A 21,679-nucleotide genomic window follows, 5' to 3' on the forward strand; every position below is an offset into this window, starting at 1 on the left:
CTTTAAAATTGGAGCTCTTATTGTATTTCTTTTTGGTGCTGTATTTTGGTGTTTATCAGCTGCTACTCCATTGACAATGTTTGATAATATCTTAGTTATAATCAGAATATGGTTTTATCAATTTACTTGTTCTGTTCTATTTATTCAGTTTTATTATTATCTTTGTAAACTATTTACACAGATCACACCAATAATCCAAAGATTGCCCATTCATTCTTAAACAATACACAACTGTTACATTTTAACAATCACAATGATGCCAGGGTATTTTGGCCAGTTTCACTAACCTTTTCTTTACTGTTTTTAGGGTAGTTTCATGCATTTCCTTACAAAATAAGCTAGTTTTGGGTAGATATTCACTTACATCTTGATTCAAGCATACATTGTGCACTTTACATGATTTCATGAGGATTTTGCATGAATTTAATGACAAATTAGATGTTGTACTTCCCATGACTTGGACTAAAACTTTGATGCACTATATTGCTTGATTTCAGGACAAAGGAAGCAAGGAAGAACCACGTTAGCAGCCACGTTAATCTAATTAACGTAACTCCTAACGTGGAATGGGAGTAACTTGCAAAGTTAATGAGAAAAGTAATCGCCAATAACGCTCTCGAAGCCATCATTGCCATGTTAAGAGTCACGTTAACAAAGTTAACGTGAACTCTAACGTGGAGGAAAGGAAATGGAACCAACGTTAGTGAAACTTACCTTTGTCACTAATGTTGGACCAAGCTCATAAGTGGCCACGTTAAGAGCCACGTTAACTTAGTTAACGTGGGCTCTAACGTTAAGAAGCAAGAGAGAAGCCAACGTTAGTGACATTCACCTTTGTCACTAATGTTGGCCAAGCCTCCATAAGCCACGTTAACTCCCACATTAACTTAGTTAACGTGGAAGTTAACGTGAAGCAAGAATGTGATCGCCAACGTTAGTGACACCTAACATTGTCACTAACGTTGGAATGAACCCACACAAGCCACTATGAGCCACGTTAACTCCCACATTAACTTAGTTAACGTGGAAGCTAACGTGGATAAGGGAATGATGAGCCAACGTTAGTGACACTCAACTTTGTCACTAACGTTGGAGATGGCTAGCATGGCCATGTTAGAAGCCACGTTAACCTAGTTAACGTGGACTCTAACGTGAGAAATAGGGGCACATTGGAACGTTAGTGACAAAGGTAAGTGTCACTAACATTCTCGAAGGTTGGCAAGCCTACGTTAAAAGAGCCACGTTAACTAAGTTAACGTGGACTCTAACGTAAGAAAGGGGGAGACTTCTCAACGTTATTGGGAAAGGTAAGTCCCAATAACGTGTGTGAAGGACAAAGAGGCAACGTTAGTAGCAACGTTTGTGCCACTAACGTTGGAGTTAACGTTGCTCTTACTTTGGTGAGGAACGTTAGTGAAAAAAGTGATTGTCACTAACGTTCTCGAACCCACATTTCCACTTAAACGTTAACACCACTAACGTCCTAAGCTAAAGTCTCTGCCCACTTCATACTTTCTCTCTGCAAGTAAAATTAAGCCCAATGAAGAAGATAACTGCTTCAAACTCAAGATCCAAAGGCCCATACCAAGACTTGAAGAGCCAACTAGAAGATCGGAAGAGTAGTATATATAGGAGTAGCTTTGAATTAAAATAGGATTTGGAAAATTGGGGAAAACTACTCTCTGTATTTTGCCATTCTTTGCACTTCTAGTTTTGTTTTCATAATGTATTCTCCATCTTTGCTTTTATTTTCCAGAGCTATGAACAACTAAACCCCTTTCATTAGGTTAGGGAGCTCTGTTGTAATTTGATGGATCAATACTAGTTTTCATTATTCTTCTTCTATCTGTTTTCTTGATTATACTTGAAAGCTTTCGATCTTCATCCAATTGGATAGTTATCTTGGAAAAGAAGCTATTCAAACTTGGATCTCTTCTGAACCTTGAAAGAGGAAGGAAGAGATCATGCTAGAAATGCTTTCTCATGCTGGACCAAATTGGGTTTGGATGGATATGTGACTATAATCCTCTCAATACTTGATTTGGAAAATGCATGTGGTATAATCAGTGACCATACTTCATCTCTTCTCATGAGCAATTGACCAAGGAATTGGCTATTGATCAAGATTTGAGAGATTGAATTACAAGGAATTGTAACTCGATCACTTAAGATTGCCAAGGAGATCAATGAATGCATTGATTGAGGATGAGATGAAAATAAAATTGATCCGGAGAATGCAACATCTCCTGAGCCCAATGAACTCCCCATTTCTGATCTTACCCATTCTCTTTAGTTTCTGTCATTTACTTTTATGAGCAGTTACCCCATTCCCATTTACAATTCTGCAATTTACTTTCCGTCATTTACTTTTAGCTCTTTATTTCTAGCATTTACTTTTTCTGTTATTTACTTTCCCGCCATTTTATTTTCTGTAATTCTCAACTCAAATTCTGATTCGCTCAACTAGAACATTCCTCTAATTAAAGTTGCTTGATCAATCAATCTCTGTGGGATTCGACCTCACTCTATTGTGAGTTTTTACTTGACGATGAAATTCGGTACACTTGCCGAAGGAAATTTGTTACGAGACAAGTTTTCTGTGCATCAAGTTTATGGCGCCGTTACCGGGGATTGATTGTACATCAACAATGATTAAATTGGAAGATAACTAGATTGAGAATTTTATTTTTGTTTGATTTAATTTTCTGTTTGAGTAATTTACTTTCAGTTTTAGTTAATTTCTTCCCTTCCCCCTACTTTTTCGTTTTTAGTTATTTACCATTCATTCCACTGACCCACTAACTGTTTGATATATTGCATCACTCACACTAACCATCATTCTGACAGAAATACTTTCTGCATCTATTTTCCTTGCTTGTACTTGTGGGTTGTATGACAGGGAGAAGAAGCGGGGCTTCAACTTCCTTTGATTCTGAACCTGAGAGGACCTTCTTTAGATTAAGGAGGGAAGCAAGAGGAAAAAGAGTAGTTGGTGCTGAGGAAGAGGAGGAATACTTTGAACCAAACATGGATGAAAATATGGAGAACCATCATGAAGAAGAGGCTCACAACCATGGCGGAGGAGGTCGAGCAAATCATGCTGGGGAGGATAGAAGAGTTTTAGGCTCTTACATCAATCCAAACCCAGAAAACTGTGGAAGTAGCATTCAAAAGCCAACCATCCATACCAACAATTTTGAACTAAAACCACAGCTCATCACCCTTGTTCAGAACAACTGTTCGTTCAGAGGAAGTGTCCAAGAAGACCCCAATCAACATCTAACCACCTTCCTGAGAATATGTGACACAGTGAAGTCTAATGGTGTTCATCCTGACGCCTATAGACTGCTCTTATTTCCATTCTTACTCAAGGATAAGGCAGCCAAGTGGCTGGAGTCTTTTCCGAAGGAGAGCTTGACAACCTGGGAAGATGTGGTGAACAAATTTTTAGCAAGATTTTACCCTCCTCAATGAATCAATAGGCTGAGAGCTGAGGTCCAAACTTTCAGGCAACAAGATGGTGAGACTCTTTATGAAGCATGGGAGAGGTTTAAGGACCTGACAAGGAGGTGTCCACCTGACATGTTCAACGAATGGGTGCAGCTGCACATTTTCTATGAAGGCCTGTCATATGAATCAAAGAAGGCAGTAGACCATTCATCCGGAGGATCTTTGAACAAGAAGAAAACCATTGAGGAAGCTATAGATGTCATTGAAACAGTAGCAGAGAATGATTATTTCTATGCTTCTGAAAGAGGCAACACTAGAGGAGTAATAGAGCTAAACAATGTAGATGCTCTGCTGGCCCAAAACAAGCTCATTACCCAGTAGCTGACTGACCTCACCAAGAAGATGGAGAGGAACCAAGTAGCAGCAATCACTACTTCATCAACAACCCAAGAAGGAGTGAATGAAGAAGCAAAGGGTAGTCAGGAGCAAGCCAACTACATTGGAAATTCACCTAGGCAAAACCATGATCCATACTCTAAGACCTATAACCCTGGATGGAGGAATCACCCAAACTTTGGGTAGGGAAATCAACAAGACCAAGGCCTAGATCAAAGACGTTCAAATCTCAACAACAATGCAGCCCACCAACATTTCACATCTAGACCATATCAGCACCCACATAACCAACCCTCTCAAAACCTTTACCAAGGCCAAAATAACCCTCCTCATCCTTCCACTTCTAATCCCAATCTACCATCATTTGATGACAGACTCTCAAGGATTGAGAATCTACTTGAAGGCATAGGCAAAGAGATTCAAGACAATAAGGCATTTAAGGAGGAAATGCGAGCCAATTTCAAGAACCAGGGAGACACAATCAAGAGGTTGGAATCCCAAGTGGGGTATCTCTCTGAGCATATTCCCAAACCTACAGATGGATTCCCAAGTGACACAGAGAAGAATTCGAGAGGTGAAACAAAGAAAGTAAGATGGGAAGATTGTAAGACGGTCACTATAAGTGATAAGGGGATTGAGGACAAACCAAACAAGTCGGCAGAACAACCTGGAGATACCTCAACAGAGAAGGAGGAAAAAGATCACCAAGAACCAGAAATCTCACAACAGGAGCTGCTGAGACTTTATGCACCCTTTCCCCAACGACTCAATGGTGCTGTTGAGAAGAGAATATACTCAAGATTTCTTGACTTGTTTGCGTCTCTGCATGTCAACATACCATTCATCAAGACTATTCAACAAATGCCTGCATACATCAAGTATATGAAGGAGCTGCTTCCCAAGAAAAGCTCACTCAAGGGAGGCCAAACTATAGTGATGAACAAAGAGTGCAGTGCCCTCATTCAACCACAGTTGCCTACAAAAAGAAAAGATCCAGGGAGTTTTCATGTCCCATGTGCCATAGGAGAAACAATGTTTGATAAAGCACTCTGCGATTTGGGAGCAAGCATCAACTTAATGCCCTTATCCCTGGTGAAGAGGCTGAAGATCAATGAGATAATGCCCACAGATGTAGTCATCAGGCTGGCAGACAAAACTCAAAAAAAAGCAATAGGAGTGGTGGAAAATGTGTTGGTAAAGGTTGGAAAATACTTCCTTCCTACAGACTTTGTCATCTTGGACATGGAAGAGAGTCACACCCACCCAATCATATTGGGAAGACCATTCCTAGCTACAGCCAGAGCACTCATAGATGTGGAGCGAGGGGAGCTAATATTTAGGATCCATGATGCACGACTCAGCTTTAATGTCTTCAAACTCTCACAAGAAGCATACCAAGAGAACAAAGAACCAAGCAAAGATCATAATAAGATACTGAAAGAGGAAGCAAGCACTGAAGCACAACCAGCCCATCTGGGAAAACCCTTGCTTAATGAACAAGGAAATAAGCAATTGTCACATCTCAAGGAAAAGCTGGAGGAACCGAAACCACCAGAGACATGTGAAGACAACAACAAAATTCCCTTAGAAGAAGAAGTCACAAAGAGCAAGGCAACATCAAAAGGAACAAAGAAGAAGGTACCAAGGAGGTGGAGGAACAAGAAGATCCCTACCGAGGACTTCTCTCCGGGGGATAAAGTGATCTCAGCTTACTTCCCATATATCCCCCCTGATCTCCCCACTGTACCATCTCAGTTACCTAAGGTCTTCACTATCAACAGAGTTCTCTCCTTGGAACATGTAGAGATCATTAATACAACCAATGGATATAAGTCCAAGGCAAGAGGGGAGGACTTGAAGCATTATCAACCCCTCTGATGAAGGAGAAACGTCAAGCTAGTGATGCTAAAAAAGCGCTTCATGGGAGGCAACCCATGTTTTATATGCTTTTAATAGTGAATAAGTCAATATTCATGAATTCCAACCCAAACTCGACAAACACTTGGTGAAATCCTTATTATGCAGTATATAGTGAAGAACAAGTTTGGTATTCAAAGCATGCCAAGAAAGCATGGATGCAACTCAGAGCATGCTAGTCTTGGAGTTTTGAACAAAACTTTTCATCACAGTGCTCCAAACTAAGTTTGGTGTCACCCCAAGGTGCCACGAATATGCAAATAAGGATACACAGTTAGTTAGTTAGTTGGTGTTCATGAATAAACAATCCAATCCTTTTTCTTTATTATTCTAGCCGTAAATTTTGAATTTTTATGATATTAATTTTTCTTATTTTTATAGGGAAAAGGAGAGGAGCATTGAAGGGGATTGATTGGACAATTAAATGAGAAAGGTTCGGCCACTTCATGAAGAGAAACTACACCCTTGTCTCAAGAAGGAATGCATTGGAAATTGTTGCCATGCAACATTGAAAAAAAGGAAACCCTTGGAGACCGAACCAATAACCCTCATAAAGTGATGATCCTTGTCCTTTCTCTATGCACAACCCCAACCGTCCATCAAGCAACCATTCCGTCAATCCACACCTTCCATTCACTCACAACCCCTCTATATAAGTGACCTTTGTTCCGTACCCCACCTTCACACTCCATGTACAATCTTCACACCTCTTCCTTTCGAAACTAAGCACCTCACACCACATTAGACACATTCTCCCTCATTCCCTTCACTGCAATCAACCTTAAACAACCAGAAGTCTCCACACCCTTACCACCTTCACACATTAACTCTCATTCATGGCATCTTCGATCTCTAAAAGAAGGCAGGAAAAGGAACCTATGGAGCAACACCCGTATGATGAAAAGAGATTTAGAAGCTTGCACCATGCATTGCAATACGGGTGGATGGTGGATAAGGAGATCATCTATGAGCTGGGGTTTCAAGTTAAGAAAACTGAGTGCCCCGAAATCACAAAGAAGGTAGAAAAGAGAAGATGGGAGCTCCTCACTGATCCGGTCATTAAGGTGAATGCAAATCTTGTAAGAGAATTTTATGCAAATGCGGTCCGATATGATAAGGCTGACGAGTCGTATACAAGCTTTGTGAGAGGAAAGATTGTGGATTTCGGTCCCATGAGTGTCATGAGGGCATTAAAGCTACGGTCCATACCGTTTGAAGAAGAGAGTTATCATTCAAGAATGGACAACAACCTCAATCATGACCAGATTGTGCAAGACATTTGTGTACCAGGAGCTGACTGGGAAAGATATGCGGATAGGAGACCAAGGTTCATCAAGAGAGCAGATCTCACCTCGGAAGCAAAAGGGTGGTTCGAAATTGTAAGGAGGTCCATCCTCCCAGCAGGGAACAACTCGGAGGTGAATCTCAAGAGAGCCACAATGGTGCACTGTATACTTAAAAGAGAAGAGATCAAGGTTCATGAACTCATAGCAGAAGGCATTAGAAAAATGGCAGAGAAAAGCGACTCAAGAGGAACGTTAGGTTACCCCAGCACTATTTACCGACTGTGCAAGAAAGCTGGGGTGGTGTTTGAAGATGAGGACCCCGTGTGGATAAAAGAGGGCATTCCAATAACCGTTCGACGAATGCATGCTACCGCATCTCCCCTGCCTCAACGGAAGCAAAAGAAAAGGCCAGCCCCTCAAGTAGTAGAAGGACAAGTCTTAGAAGGGCAAGCACCAGTCATCTTGGATATGCATCAACTGCAGGAAGCTATTGATGGCCTATCTCGACAATATTTGGAAAGCCAAGGAGCACAGAAAGAGCTTCAACTACAGATGATGGGGCAGCAAGAGGAATCACTCTCAAGATGGATGACTCAACAAGGGGAGTGGCAAAAGCAAATGATGGAGCAACAACTGAGTCAAGGACAACAATGGAGTAAAATATTCCACAGGATGGAACAAAGGCAAAATGAACAACAACAATCCATCCAGAGGCTAATCAACATCCAAGCACATCAAGGTGCACACATACATGAGATGCATCGAAGACAAATAGAACAGGCAGAACTACTGGACGAGAAAAGGGCATTTGCAGAAGGAGTTTACCTGAGCGAGACTGGGCATCATATAAACACTCAAGCCAGGCTCGGTTACTTAGTAGGACAGCTGCCTATATTGCATCCAGGAATTACAAGGTACGAAGAAATGAGGGATGAATTAGCACGAGAAGAAAGACAAAAGGTGGAAGAGAGTCATGAATCAGTAAGGAAGGCACTTGAGGATTGGAAGCAAGAAAGATTGGCACGGATGCGAGGAAATGCAAGAGGACACAAAGAGGACAAACAAGGAAGAGAGCATGGGCAACCACACGAGTAAAAGGTGGTGGAGTTCCTTCTTTGGTCCATCTTTCTCTATGTTTTAAATAAGGAAGATCTTGTATGAAATAGAACTTGCTTCCATGTTAGTTTGAACTTTTTTATTTTGTCTTTTAAGTTTTGTGTTGAAGAGGTCTATGCTTGCTAGTCTTTATGTCACTGCATCATCACTAGGCTTACTTGTATGCTTGTTCCCTTAAATCAAATGAAAAGAGAATGAGTGTTTACAAAAGACCAGAGTGGAGTTCATACTATGGAGTAAGTTCATGAGTTTATGGTGTGATCATAAGTTAGCTAAGTTGGTTCAACCACAAGGTAGGAAGACAACTATCTGTCATGAATACTATGCTTTGAACACACCCCATGAGACTAGCTAAATAAGAAGATCCTAATAAGAAAAAGGGAAAGAACAATAAAGGTTGAAAAATAAAAGAAAAAGAGTAAGCAATAAGGCTAGGCACCAATGGTTTTAATCTTGAGGCATGTGTCTGTGGTGCTCCTGTGTGAGGGATCTACTTGGATGAATAAGCTCTTAGGGGTGCCTTATCACTTGGTAACTTGGGTTAACTAACTCGGGATTATCAGCTGAAAGTCCACTATCAAGAGTAACCTTCACCACAGAGCATTTAGTAACCCAAAGAGGTACTGGACACCAAGATCTCAAGAAAAGAAAATAAATAAACTATATGCCTGTGGTGTGTATGTATGGGGGAAAGAGACTTGAGGGAGTAAGTCCTTAGGGGTGTCTTAACACCTAGCACCTTGAACCAACTGGTTCGGGAGTGTTGGCTGAAAGCTTATCTTAAAGAGTCGCCCCCTTACAGAGCACTTAGCCTAAGAACACAAATAAGCCCTGAAATAACAACAAAAGGATCAATGAATAAAAGTCTCATGGGATGCAATCACAGTGAGTATTCTAGGACATGATAAAGGTCTGAAAGCCAGTAAAGGAATGAATCTAAGTTGCTATGCATGAAACCACCATAAAACCAGGGACATGACCTCCACAAGAATGACTCATTTCTCTTGGCATTCCATTCATCATTCTCTTGTTCCAGTACTTGCTTAGGGACAAGCAAGCTTTAAGTTTGGTGTTGTGATGCCAGGGCATTTTGGCCAGTTTCACTAACCTTTTCTTTACTGTTTTTAGGGTAGTTTCATGCATTTCCTTAGAAAATAAGCTAGTTTTGGGTAGATATTCACTTACATCTTGATTCAAGCATACATTGTGCACTTTACATGATTTCATGAGAATTTTGCATGAATTTAATGACAAATTGGATGTTGTACTTCCCATGACTTGGACTAGAACTTTGATGCACTATATTGCTTGATTTCAGGACAAAGGAAGCAAGGAAGAACCACGTTAGCAGCCACGTTAATCTAATTAACGTAACTCCTAACGTGGAATGGGAGTAACTTGCAAAGTTAATGAGAAAAGTAATCGCCAATAACGCTCTCGAAGCCATCATTGCCATGTTAAGAGTCACGTTAACTAAGTTAACGTGAACTCTAACGTGGAGGAAAGGAAATGGAGCCAACGTTAGTGACACTTACCTTTGTCACTAACGTTGGACCAAGCTCATAAGTGGCCACGTTAAGAGCCACGTTAACTTAGTTAACGTGGGCTCTAACGTTAAGAAGCAAGAGAGAAGCCAACGTTAGTGACATTCACCTTTGTCACTAACGTTGGCCAAGCCTCCATAAGCCACGTTAACTCCCACGTTAACTTAGTTAACGTGGAAGTTAACGTGAAACAAGAATGTGATCGCCAACGTTAGTGACACCTAACATTGTCACTAACGTTGGAATGAACCCACACAAGCCACTATGAGCCACGTTAACTCCCACGTTAACTTAGTTAACGTGGAAGCTAACGTGGATAAGGGAATGATGAGCCAACGTTAGTGACACTCAACTTTGTCACTAACGTTGGAGATGGCTAGCATGACCACGTTAGAAGCCACGTTAACCTAGTTAACGTGGACTCTAACGTGAGAAATAGGGACACATTGGAACGTTAGTGACAAAGGTAAGTATCACTAACGTTCTCGAAGGTTGGCAAGCCTACGTTAAAAGAGCCACGTTAACTAAGTTAACGTGGACTCTAACGTAGGAAAGGGGGAGACTTCTCAATGTTATTGGGAAAGGTAAGTCCCAATAACGTGTGCGAAGGACAAAGAGGCAACGTTAGTAGCAACGTTTGTGCCACTAACGTTGGAGTTAACGTGGCTCTTACTTTGGTGAGGAACGTTAGTGAAAAAAGTGATTGTCACTAATGTTCTCGAACCCACATTTCCACTTAAACGTTAACACCACTAACGTCCTAAGCTAAAGTCTCTGCCCACTTCATACTTTCTCTCTGCAAGTAAAATTAAGCCCAATGAAGAAGATAACTGCTTCAAACTCAAGATCCAAAGGCCCATACCAAGACTTGAAGAGCCAACTAGAAGATCGGAAGAATAGTATATATAGGAGTAGCTTTGAATTAAAATGGGATTTGGAAAATTGGGGGAAAACTACTCTCTGTACTTTGCCCTTCTCTGCACTTCTAGTTTTGTTTTCATAATGTATTCTCCATCTTTGCTTTTATTTTCCAGAGCTATGAACAACTAAACCCCTTTCATTGGGTTAGGGAGCTCTGTTGTAATTTGATGGATCAATACTAGTTTTCATTATTCTTCTTCTATCTGTTTTCTTGATTTTACTTGAAAGCTTTCGATCTTCATCCAATTGGATAGTTATCTTGGAAAAGAAGCTATTCAAACTTGGATCTCTTCTGAACCTTGAAAGAGGAAGGAAGAGATCATGCTAGAAATGCTTTCTCATGCTGGACCAAATTGGGTTTGGATGGATATGTGACTATAATCCTCTCAATACTTGATTTGGGAAATGCATGTGGTATAATCAGTGACCATACTTCATCTCTTCTCATGAGCAATTGACCAAGGAATTGGCTATTGATCAAGATTTGAGAGATTGAATTACAAGGAATTGTAACTCGATTACTTAAGATTGCCAAGGAGATCAATGAATGCATTGATTGAGGAAGAGATGAAAATGAAATTGATCCAGAGAATGCAACATCTCTTGAGCCCAATGAACTCCCCATTTCTGATCTTACCCATTCTCTTTAGTTTCTGTCATTTACTTTTATGAGCAGTTACCCCATTCCCATTTACAATTCTGCAATTTACTTTCCGTCATTTACTTTCAGCTCTTTATTTCTAGCATTTACTTTTTCTGTTATTTACTTTCCCGCCATTTTATTTTCTACAATTCTCAACTCAAATTCTGATTCGCTCAACTAGAACATTCCTCTAATTAAAGTTGTTTGATCAATCAATCTCTGTGGGATTCGACCTCACTCTATTGTGAGTTTTTACTTGACGACGAAATTCGGTACACTTGCCGAAGGAAATTTGTTACGAGACAAGTTTTCCGTGCATCACACAACCACTACAACAACTAACAGAAAAAAAAATCAACAACCCTAACATTTGTATTACATATTTCTGGCTCCTTAATTCAGCCTCCAAATTGCCAATCCTCACTGCAACACTCACGCTAATTTCTTCATTGTTATATGCTGCAGCTTCTTCAAAATTGTCATTATCATCCTCTACAACGTCTGCCCATCGAAAAAATCCACACCACCGTTTTCCACTACACTGTCACCAGTAAATTTAGGGATTCAGGAGTTGAACATTAAAAAACAGAAACAACATCTCTTAGACTCAAACTCACATTGTAATTCGGACATCCGAAGAAGGGTTTGTCTGGGTGGGCATCTGTTCCAGACCATCGGAGCACAGGGCGTTTCCCACACCCACAGCAATCTGGAACTCGTGAGGCTCTACTGCGACTAGGCGTCCTTGTGGTCGATCGAATAGAACTCCCGTCTCCCTCATTTGCACGTCTAACCATGGTTAAACCCAACACAGCAACGACGAATGAATCGAACAAGGAAGAAGAAGAAGAAGAAGAAGAAGAAGAAGAAGAAGAAGAAGAAGAAGAACGAGTCATACGCTGCTCCTTCAGCAGTTAGGGTTAAAAAGGGGCTCAGGGACCACATTGGATTACAAACTTTCCATGGGCCACGTCAGGTAACCGTTACTTCCTCCAGCATGGCAAAAAAATGCCACATCATTGCCACCGGGAACGACCTTGGACGGAAAAAAAGGGAAGGGACTCACTAGGTGCATTTTTTCCAATCTCAGGGATATAAATGGTGCAATTGAAAAGTCAGGGACTAAATCAGTGCATTTTATGAATCTCAGGAGCTATTTTAAAATTTAACTCCAAATAAAAATATCTTTTAAGTTCATCTTATTCAAATATCATAAACTCCTCTTGTTTACTAGATTAGGTTAAATTTTATTAACACAGACCCCTCACGCTCACCCACACACAACACAGCGCATGACAAGAGAAAAGAAAAGAAAAGAAAAGAAAGGGAGAGGACAGAGGAGATAACGCTGGCCAAGAGAGGGAAGAGAAACAGAGAGACGAAGGGAAGGAGAGAGAAACAGAACGAGGCAGAGAGGACTGTGAGGGAAGAAGGAGAAGAGGGAGGTGACGACGGCGGCGGTGAGAGAGGCCGTCGCCGCCGCTGAATCGAGAGAGGCAGAGAGAGACATAACGAACCTCAATGGTGGAGAGAGAGAGACGTTGACTACTGGAAGAAACTGCCATCGCCGTTGAGCCCGAAGGAGGACGCCGCTAAAGAAGAAGGAAAGAGGAAGAGGAAGAAGCGACGGCGCCCGCGCCAGGACATGCCTCAAGTGACTGCCACCGCTTCACAAAGATCCATCTATGAAATCAATTGGTGGATTCTGTGTATATGTAGGAAGAAATCTGGTCTCCTGGCACTCAGAAACAAGGAGTAGTTGCTAGATTGATTAGAGAAGCAGAATATAGAGCGTTGGCAGACCTAGTAGCAGATCTGATCTGGATCAAAGGCTTAATAGGAGAATTGAAGTGGCCTGTTCAGGAAGCTCCCATGGCATATTGCGATAATTTCTTAGCAGCAAATCTTATCCTGCATTCAAAGACAAAACTCTTTGAAATTGACTTGCATTTCGTCAGGGATTATGTCACAAACAGAGCCATTCAAGGGAGTCATGTTCCCACCTCAATTCAGATGGCAGATAGAGGAAACAATGAAGCAGAAAAGCTAAGAGCTCAGAATTCGGTTAGTCAGTTAGTGAAATCAGTTGTGCACACTTTCCTTTTTCTGTTATTACCTTCCATTTCTGTTGTGCTGAGGTGGAAGAGGTTGTTAGTAACTAACTCACCATCCTTGCCTACACTTTCCTGTATATATATACTCATACGTGTATCTTAATTTCTTAATCAACCCAACATAAATGGTTCCAGCTTGTGTTATCTTTAGCCACTGTATATGGTTGGCCAAAGCAGGTCCGGAAGAGTTCCCTTTGTCAGCAGCGGCACGAACCAAGGTATAGCTAACTGGCTCAGAAAGTGTTAAGGCATTTGTGAGTAGTGATACTGGAAATATGGGAAGCTAAGCTTGGGGAAAAAAATTGATTTTGATTTAAATTTAACTCTTATGCTAGGGTCTTGTACAAAACATGTTTGTAATTTGCTTTACATTACTGATAGTAGTGTTGGCTTGGAATTGAACAATGATATCTGATAAGAGATCTGTCTTTCAGCTTATGATCGAAGAAATTTGCCGTGATCTCTACCAATCAGATCATGGATGGAAAATAATATTGTTGAGATACTTCAACCCAGTTGGTGCACATCCTAGTGGAAATATTGGTGAGGATCCTCGTGGAATTCCAAACAATCTCATGCCATTTGTTCAGCTAGTAGCTGTCGGCAGACGCCCTGCACTGACAATTTTTGGAACTGACTATAAAACAAGCGATGGCACTGGAATATGTCTCACTATCTTTGGCTTGTTTTACTAATCTTCTCCCTTGAAAATTGCGAGCAGAGCTCATTGCTTGAGGTCTGTTAGGCATGCATTTCCATTCCTGCCCATTGATTTCTTCCTAGGATCTTACATATTGTTCGTATCTTTTTCTCAGGTTCGCGATTACATTCATGTTGTTGATTTAGCAGATGGCCACATAGCCGCATTGAATAAACTAGAGGATCCTAAAATAGGTACTTTTCGTGTTTCATCATCTGGTTCTATATTAAGTGTATTGGCTTTGTTAAACTCTGCCAGTAGCAATGGTTGGGAACTGATCTTCGATTTACTAGAATCCAGTTTTATTTATTTATTTATTTATTTATTTTCATTTTATGAAATGATATCGTGGATTTTGGTTAAATTTTTTACCGTGCGTTCACAGGTTGTGAAGTTTATAACTTGGGAACTGGAAAGGGGACATCGGTTTTGGAGATGGTCAAAGCTTTTGAAAATGCCTCTGGAAAGGTAACAGGCTATTGTTCTGTTTCTCCTCTATGATCTGTTGTTAACTTGTTACTCTTTTTGTCTTGTGAAATTTCCAACTTGAATTTGGTGCCACTGAGCCGTGCATGCTCATTTATTTAATCATTTTCTCCCTTCGGTGTTTGGAATGAAAGTAGTGTGATTAAGTTAGATGTGATTAAAAAATAATTAAATATTATATACAGTAAAAAATTGCTATTATTAAAGGATAAAATTAAAATTTATTTCTATGTATCGTTTTTGTCCCCAACGTTTTTGTTCTATTTAAGTCCTTAACGTTTCAAAATCGTCTCAATTTTGTCCCGCCGTCAATTCTGATAACGATCCCTAACGGCAGGACAACATTGAGTCAATTTTGAAACGTTAGGGATTTAAATAGGACGATTAAAACGTTAGGGACAACTTTGGGACTTACCCCAAACGTTAGGGACAAAAATGATACTTTACTCTTTATAACTATAATCTCATTCACTAATGGTTGTTGTTATTACCATGTAGAATGCGAGTTTTGAGTTTGATCACCTTGTCAAGGCTAATAGCCAAGCTGTTGCTGGCCTTATTACATTACTTTTATGGCACGCTCGGGAGATAATGCGTCTCAAACCTTTTATGCCAGAGTGTGGAAAAAAATATGTAATCAGGGAACAGAAGTCTGGTGTTGTGTGATGGCAACTGAGCAGGTATCATCATGATTTATTTTTATTCATCTTTAGCGTGTATCTTGTGACATGAGATATCTAGTCAAGTTTTGTAAGATGGTACCGAATTAGGTACCAACATTGCGACCATCGTGATTTATCTGATCTTGATAGTGTATCTCATGGCATTTCGTTTTAGTTATGACTTTGTTGATTGTGTATGGATGCATTTTACTTTGATAATGCTGTTTGCATAAGGTTTGCATACATTGTGATTCAGATAATTATTTGTGATTGTTAAGTTGCTTGCATGACTAATCATAAGTTATTGCCTATCATAAAATCATCAAAACATAAGTGATATTGCTTCTATTTTTTTTTGTCAAGATATTTTATTTTATTTAGTTTGGTAAAACTTTTACTTTTCAAAAGTAGCTTATAAAAGTTAATTTTCAAAATATAGCTTTTAAAAGTTGTAGCCTTTATGTTTGGTAAATTAAATTAGAGATGTTTTTTAATAAGCACAAACAATAAATACGTTTGGTAAAATAATTTTTAAAAATAGATATTTATGTAAGAATTAAATTTAAATATTAATTAATGTATAAAGTTATATTAGACCTTTTAATTTTAGTAAGTACAAGTCATGTTTGAAGAAAGCACTTCAAAAAACTTTACCAAACCAAGCATAATCTTCTCGTATATATTGATAATTGACTAATTGTTGACAAATAAAAATTAAGAATGTATTTCATTGTTTTGATTGAGTATTGTATTTAAATATTTTCTCCCTACTTTTCATGTGGTTAGTCTATTTCTCTGCATTGATTGTTTGCATTGTAGTTAATGTAACATGCTGAGATTCTCTTTTAATTTATTTATACAGGAAGCTGGTACATCTCGGGTGTAAGTTGCAGAGACAAGTCTAAGAAGTGAAATTAGAAGTTAGTGAGATATTGTTTTTAGCTCAATTAGAAAGTGCAATCTGAGCTGAGCTCATCTACAAGCTGAGGTTCACCACCCTTAGCTTCTTTTAGCCATTTCCTCTCTTCTCTGTTGACTCACACTACCTCATTCTTCCTGTAATCTCGTTCAATCTTCAGTCCTCTTCTGCTATCTTTTCTCTTTTCCTCAACTGTTCTTGTTCTTGATAGGGGTGAGTACGGGTCGGTTTGGTTCGGGTTTAAGGGGAAATTAGAACCAAACCGATCAAAATGTAATTAGTTCGGTTTGGTTTGGATTTGTATTTTTTTGTGTATGTACCCGAATCAAACCAAACCGATTAAGAACGGATTGGTTCGGTTCGGATAATTGGGTATCCGATGACTTTGAAATTCACCCAAATTTTATTTTAAAAATTCAACAAGTACAATAAACATGTAACATCAATATAAATAATCTAAACATGTTAAACACTAAATACATTAAAAACTAAACTCATTAAGATCCAAACATATTAATAGTGAATAATCTCACAAAAAGTCACTAAAAATTATATATATTTTTTTATTTAATTAATATATAATCGGGTTCACGGGATGGTTCGGATTTTGCACCTCCATAACCGATATCCGAACCAATTACTAACAAAGGCCATTGGTTTGGTTCGGATTGGACCCGATTATCCGTTGATTCCAGAACCAATTTAATTGATTCGGTTCGGGTTCGGACAGGTAATCGAGTACCCACTATCTGTGCTTATCCCTAGTTCTTGATTTCTAAAACCAAAAGTTCTTGATTTTAACACAACTACACATGATTTTTTTTTTATTTTTGGTCAAACAACACTCACACACACATTCCACACACACACACTAACTTAGTAACTCCTCTAGGATTCGATCTTGGTGTGGCTTCGTTTGAGGCAAACATCTTTGCCACTATGTAGTATATACATACTCTTTTTTTTTTTTTTTTGGTCAAGTGGATTGGACAGCTCCTAATCCTAGGTATTACACCCATGCATTATATACTCACGCACACTACATGAGGGTACACACAAATGGTTCAATATTCCTCCAGGAGGATTTGAACCCGGTGCAGTTCTATGGGAGGCAATCTAATTGCCATCTGACCCAGGCCTCGGCTGCGTATATACATACTCTAATACGAGTGAGTTTTAGCATGAGGCTTTTTTTTTTTTTTTTGGTCATGAGCATGAGGCTCATCTGGAAAGGATCAAGCGGATCTGGGTGCGCTGTATCAATATTGACACCACTTGGTTTTAGACTTGTAATTGGCAGTATCCTTTTTTTTTTTGGACACGTTATTGGCATTATCTGGTTTTATGGACTTTGTATGTGCTTCCAATATGAACCCATGTTGAAATAGATAAAAGTTTGAAGGCAAAAATCCAAATTGCCAAAACGTGTTAACATTTTTTTTTCTTTTTTTTTTTCACCAGGCATTTCAGTCAAAAATCCAATTATGACTAACTAGCGGCTCAACAGGCACGACTGCTTGTTCAGCTACTTTTCTATTGAGTTAAAAAAATATTTTTATATTTTTATTTTTAAAATTATAAATTTAATATCAATAATTAAAAAATAAAATATTTTAAGTTATTTAATATATATAAAAGGAATAAAACAATTAATTTAAATTAAAAAATAATTTTGTTGTTATGATGTATAATTTTTTAATATAAAAATTTATTAATATTATTTACAAATTAATTATTTATATATTAAATTTATTTATTTTCTCAATCTTATTTAATTTAAAATAAATTTTAAAATTTATATTCATATTCAAAATATTTTTTTATACATAATTCTAATAGATAAAAAATTATTTTTTTAATCTTATATTGAATATTTTTAATTATTTTTAATTTTATTATTATTTCAAAATTATAATTTTATTTTGATTATATCATCTCATCATATTATATACCATTATTTTCTCCTATTATTTTTTTACATGTATAACTATTATTGTCTCGCCGTCACTATTATGTTATCTTGTTTTATTTTTCTTTTTTGTTTTCTTCTTCTATTAACCCCGACCGCAATCAATTACCATCATATCATATTACCATTATCGCAACTCTCATTTTTGTTTATCACTTTGATCCATATATATCCATTGTATTAACTTTTGAGTTGTTAAAGATTTATCAAAAGAATTATTTTTTGTTTGATTTAGATATCTAGATGTATAACTATTATAAAGATACTTATTTTTCATACTTACTTATTAAGTCATATTTTATTATTTTTTTAAAAAAAATTAAGATATCAAGCATTCAAAAAATTTGTATAGAATAATTAAATAAAAAATAAAAAAAATATTAGTTATTTAATTTCTTTAATATATAGAATAATTGAATATAGAATAATTGAATTTAAATTAATTTAGGTATAATACTAAAATCATTATGTTGTTACCATGTGTAACAATGAAGATAAAATTTATAAATATTTGTAAATTCATTTATTTCTCAATTATATTTAATTTGAAGCAGATATAAAAATTTATATTTAAATCACTCTTTCTCTCGCATAATTTTAATAGCTAAAAAAATTTTATTTTTTATAATTTTATATTCAATATTTTAATTAAATTATCTGTAGTCTTATTATTCTTTTAGAATTTTTAATTTTTGTTTTTATTATTCTTTTTTCTCATCATTATCTATCTACATATGCCTCACCACCACTCTTATATTAGCTTGTTCTCTCTTCCTTCCTCCGTTTTTATTCTTTTTCTATCTTCTCTTCAATCACAATTAGTTATCAACATATATTAGTTCATAATTATTACACTCAGAAGTGAATATTACTTTAAAAATAAAAGTTCAGAGAAAAAATCTCGTAACTCTTATGTGAATCATCTACACTCCTATAAATATAACGAATGAATAAATTTAACTTTTTTTTATTATGAGTTTTTTTTATTATCTAATACATTCAAAGTCACATATTTTCATTTATGATAAAAGTTAAAAATTAAAGTTAAATGACATTAGTACTTTTTAGTTTAATAAAATTAAAATAAAGTACAAAAATAAGGATAAAAATTAAAAAAATAGATGGCTCTAGAAAAGGATAATATTAAATTTTATGTCATTATGTATGAGAATAGTGATTATTTTATTATATTTTTTTTTGTACCAAATAACACAAAAGTTAAATTTTATGTCCGTTTTTTATTACTTATGTTACTTATCTATAGTTGTTTAAATTATAACTCTATATTCATTGAGTCATTTTTTCCAACAAAAAAAAATAGTTATAAAGTCATTTTCATTTTTTATAGGAGTACATCCATTGTATCATGATTTTAATAATTAATGTAAAATTTAAAAAATTAAATAAATATATATTTATTTTGATTACATTCAAGAATGAATTATATATATTTTTATAGTCAAGAAATAGACTTAACTTGTTCTATAATAAATAATTTTTTAATCATCAAATTTATAAAAAGATCCTATCTTTTTATTTATCCTAAAAAGTTAAACATTAAAACTAATGTTAATACTTTTTTATTAACAAAATTAAAATAAAACAAAAAAATAAAACCTGAATAAAAATAAAAATATAAAATTTTGAATCCCAAAATATAAAATGGTTATAAGATAAAAAAATTACTTAAATATAATTTTTATAAGGTACTCAATGAATAAAATTAGATGAATAAATATTATATGTAAAATAAATTCTGGTATATTGATATATTGGTATAAAAATTATTCTGTGTAAATTTTTTCAAAAAAAAAATATGGTCCTGTTAAACTATTCTTTTAAAAGCATATCCATAATAAAAAAAATTCGCATGAATAATTTATATCCAATAGAAAATTCTTGATAAAGTTGTTGTGAAAAATGTGTGAAAGTTTTTTTAATTCAACTTAACTAACGGATGTATGGGAGAAATTTTTTTAATAATAAACTTTTCTAGGGTAATATTGGAACTTAAATTTAGACACCAATTGATATTATATATTGTGTAGGTACCTAGAGTATATTAGAAGAGTATAATAAGAGAAAAATTATTCTGTGTAAATTTATTTTTTAAAAAATTATCCCTATTAAACTATTTTACTTTTATTCTTTAAAATATATTCAAATAAAAAAAATCTACAACAATAATTTACATCTAATACAAAAATCTTAATGAGATTACTGTAAAAAAATGGATAGAAAATTTTTATTTAACATAAATGATGAAATTTTTTTTTAATAATAAACCTTTCTTTAGGAGCAATTTTGGAACTTAAATTTAGACACCAATTATCCTTATATTAGGTTTTATGTTTTATTTAAGTAAAGTGAGAAGGATGCAAGAGAAGATGAATAAGAAAAGAAAAAAAAATTTTTTTATTATGCACTAATAGTAATTTGATATGATAGATAGTAAGAGAAGAAAGAGATAATTATAGAAGTTCCGTGATTATGAATTAATGAGATAAGAGAGATCGTGAATGTATGTGATAAGAGAGAAGATGAGATAGTGGAAGTTTTTTAACGTGGAACTGACATATAGTGGAATAGATTATTAAGAAGGACAAAATTGGAAAAGAATTTTGGATACTAAACGCATGTATTGACATTATATATTGTTATACATATTATTTTACGTCTTATTATTTAACTTGGTTGAACTTTATAAAGTCTTGGTTAAACTTTATAAAAAGACTTATACATGTAATATTATTCTATATTTTTTCACTCATATTAATAAACATTTATTATTGCTTGTTTACAATTTTGGAACACATAACTCAACAATAAACTTTTTTTTCAGTTGACTCAGTAATAAATAATAGAGTAAACAATAAACTACTATTTCTACCCATGAAAGTTTAAAACGCTGATAAATCTACCCACGAATAAGCAAAACTACCATTTCTACTCATGAAAGATGGACTTTTGCTAATAAAACTACCCGAATCCTAAAAATTTATTTGAAATCTCCAAAATACCCTTTAATATAACCTAACTCTAACTTCTCTTTTTACTCCACAGTACCATTCTCACCCAAATCTTTTCTCACCGCCACTCTCATCCCCAACCACCACCACTAACGTCATCACCATCAAAACCATCCCTTTCTCCTTTTATGCTGCTATACACCAGCGAATTCAACGACACTTCTCGCCGTTCATCTTCACGCTGCGATGGTGCCATTTGCTGCTTCGAATTCGAAGAGGATGATTATGTTTGAACCTTGCCTCTTTGCTCACAAACCTTCCATGTTGATTGCATCGATGCTTGGCTTCGTTTTCACACAAACTGCCCTCTCTGCCGCGCTGGGGTTCTCTCTGCCGCTTTGTTGTTTACTCCCATATTCGCCGCCAGGATCCGACCAAGTCTTGACGCCGACAAATATGGCTCGAAATCAGTAGGAAAAGTAAGGGGATTGAACTCCAGTTGCAAGGAGAAGAATTCGATTCGGTTGAAGGGGAGTGGAACGCGGTAGATTTCGATGGATTTTCATAGGAGTCGGAAGCCTAGAATG

At 36.4% G+C, this 21,679-nt stretch overlaps 1 protein-coding gene and 1 non-coding gene across 3 annotated transcripts; one reads left to right on the plus strand and one right to left on the minus strand.

Moving 5' to 3' along the window:
• Nucleotides 1-3,480: 3,480 nt before the first annotated feature.
• LOC112731271 (small nucleolar RNA R71) lies at nt 3,481-3,584 on the minus strand. Its single transcript, XR_003167057.1, has one exon. It is a non-coding gene; the product is annotated as a small nucleolar RNA R71 (small nucleolar RNA).
• Nucleotides 3,585-12,397: 8,813 nt separating this feature from the next.
• Nucleotides 12,398-16,587, plus strand: LOC112727578 (uncharacterized). 2 transcript variants are annotated; one of them, XM_072209414.1, is made up of 7 exons: nt 12,398-13,337; nt 13,523-13,605; nt 13,822-14,123; nt 14,203-14,281; nt 14,473-14,555; nt 15,072-15,253; nt 16,098-16,587. In XM_072209414.1, the coding sequence occupies exons 3-6, from the start codon at nt 14,052-14,054 to the stop codon at nt 15,237-15,239; spliced, it is 402 nt and encodes a 133-aa protein (XP_072065515.1). In that variant the 5' UTR covers nt 12,398-13,337; nt 13,523-13,605; nt 13,822-14,051; the 3' UTR covers nt 15,240-15,253; nt 16,098-16,587. The 2 variants fall into 2 exon arrangements, with proteins under 2 accessions (XP_072065515.1, XP_072065516.1); XM_072209415.1 differs by lacking the exon at nt 13,523-13,605 and having other exon boundaries at nt 12,506-13,337.
• Nucleotides 16,588-21,679: the final 5,092 nt, after the last annotated feature.

Source organism: Arachis hypogaea, chromosome 12 (assembly GCF_003086295.3).
Source record: "Arachis hypogaea cultivar Tifrunner chromosome 12, arahy.Tifrunner.gnm2.J5K5, whole genome shotgun sequence".
In the NCBI taxonomy this organism is placed as follows: domain Eukaryota; kingdom Viridiplantae; phylum Streptophyta; class Magnoliopsida; order Fabales; family Fabaceae; genus Arachis; species Arachis hypogaea.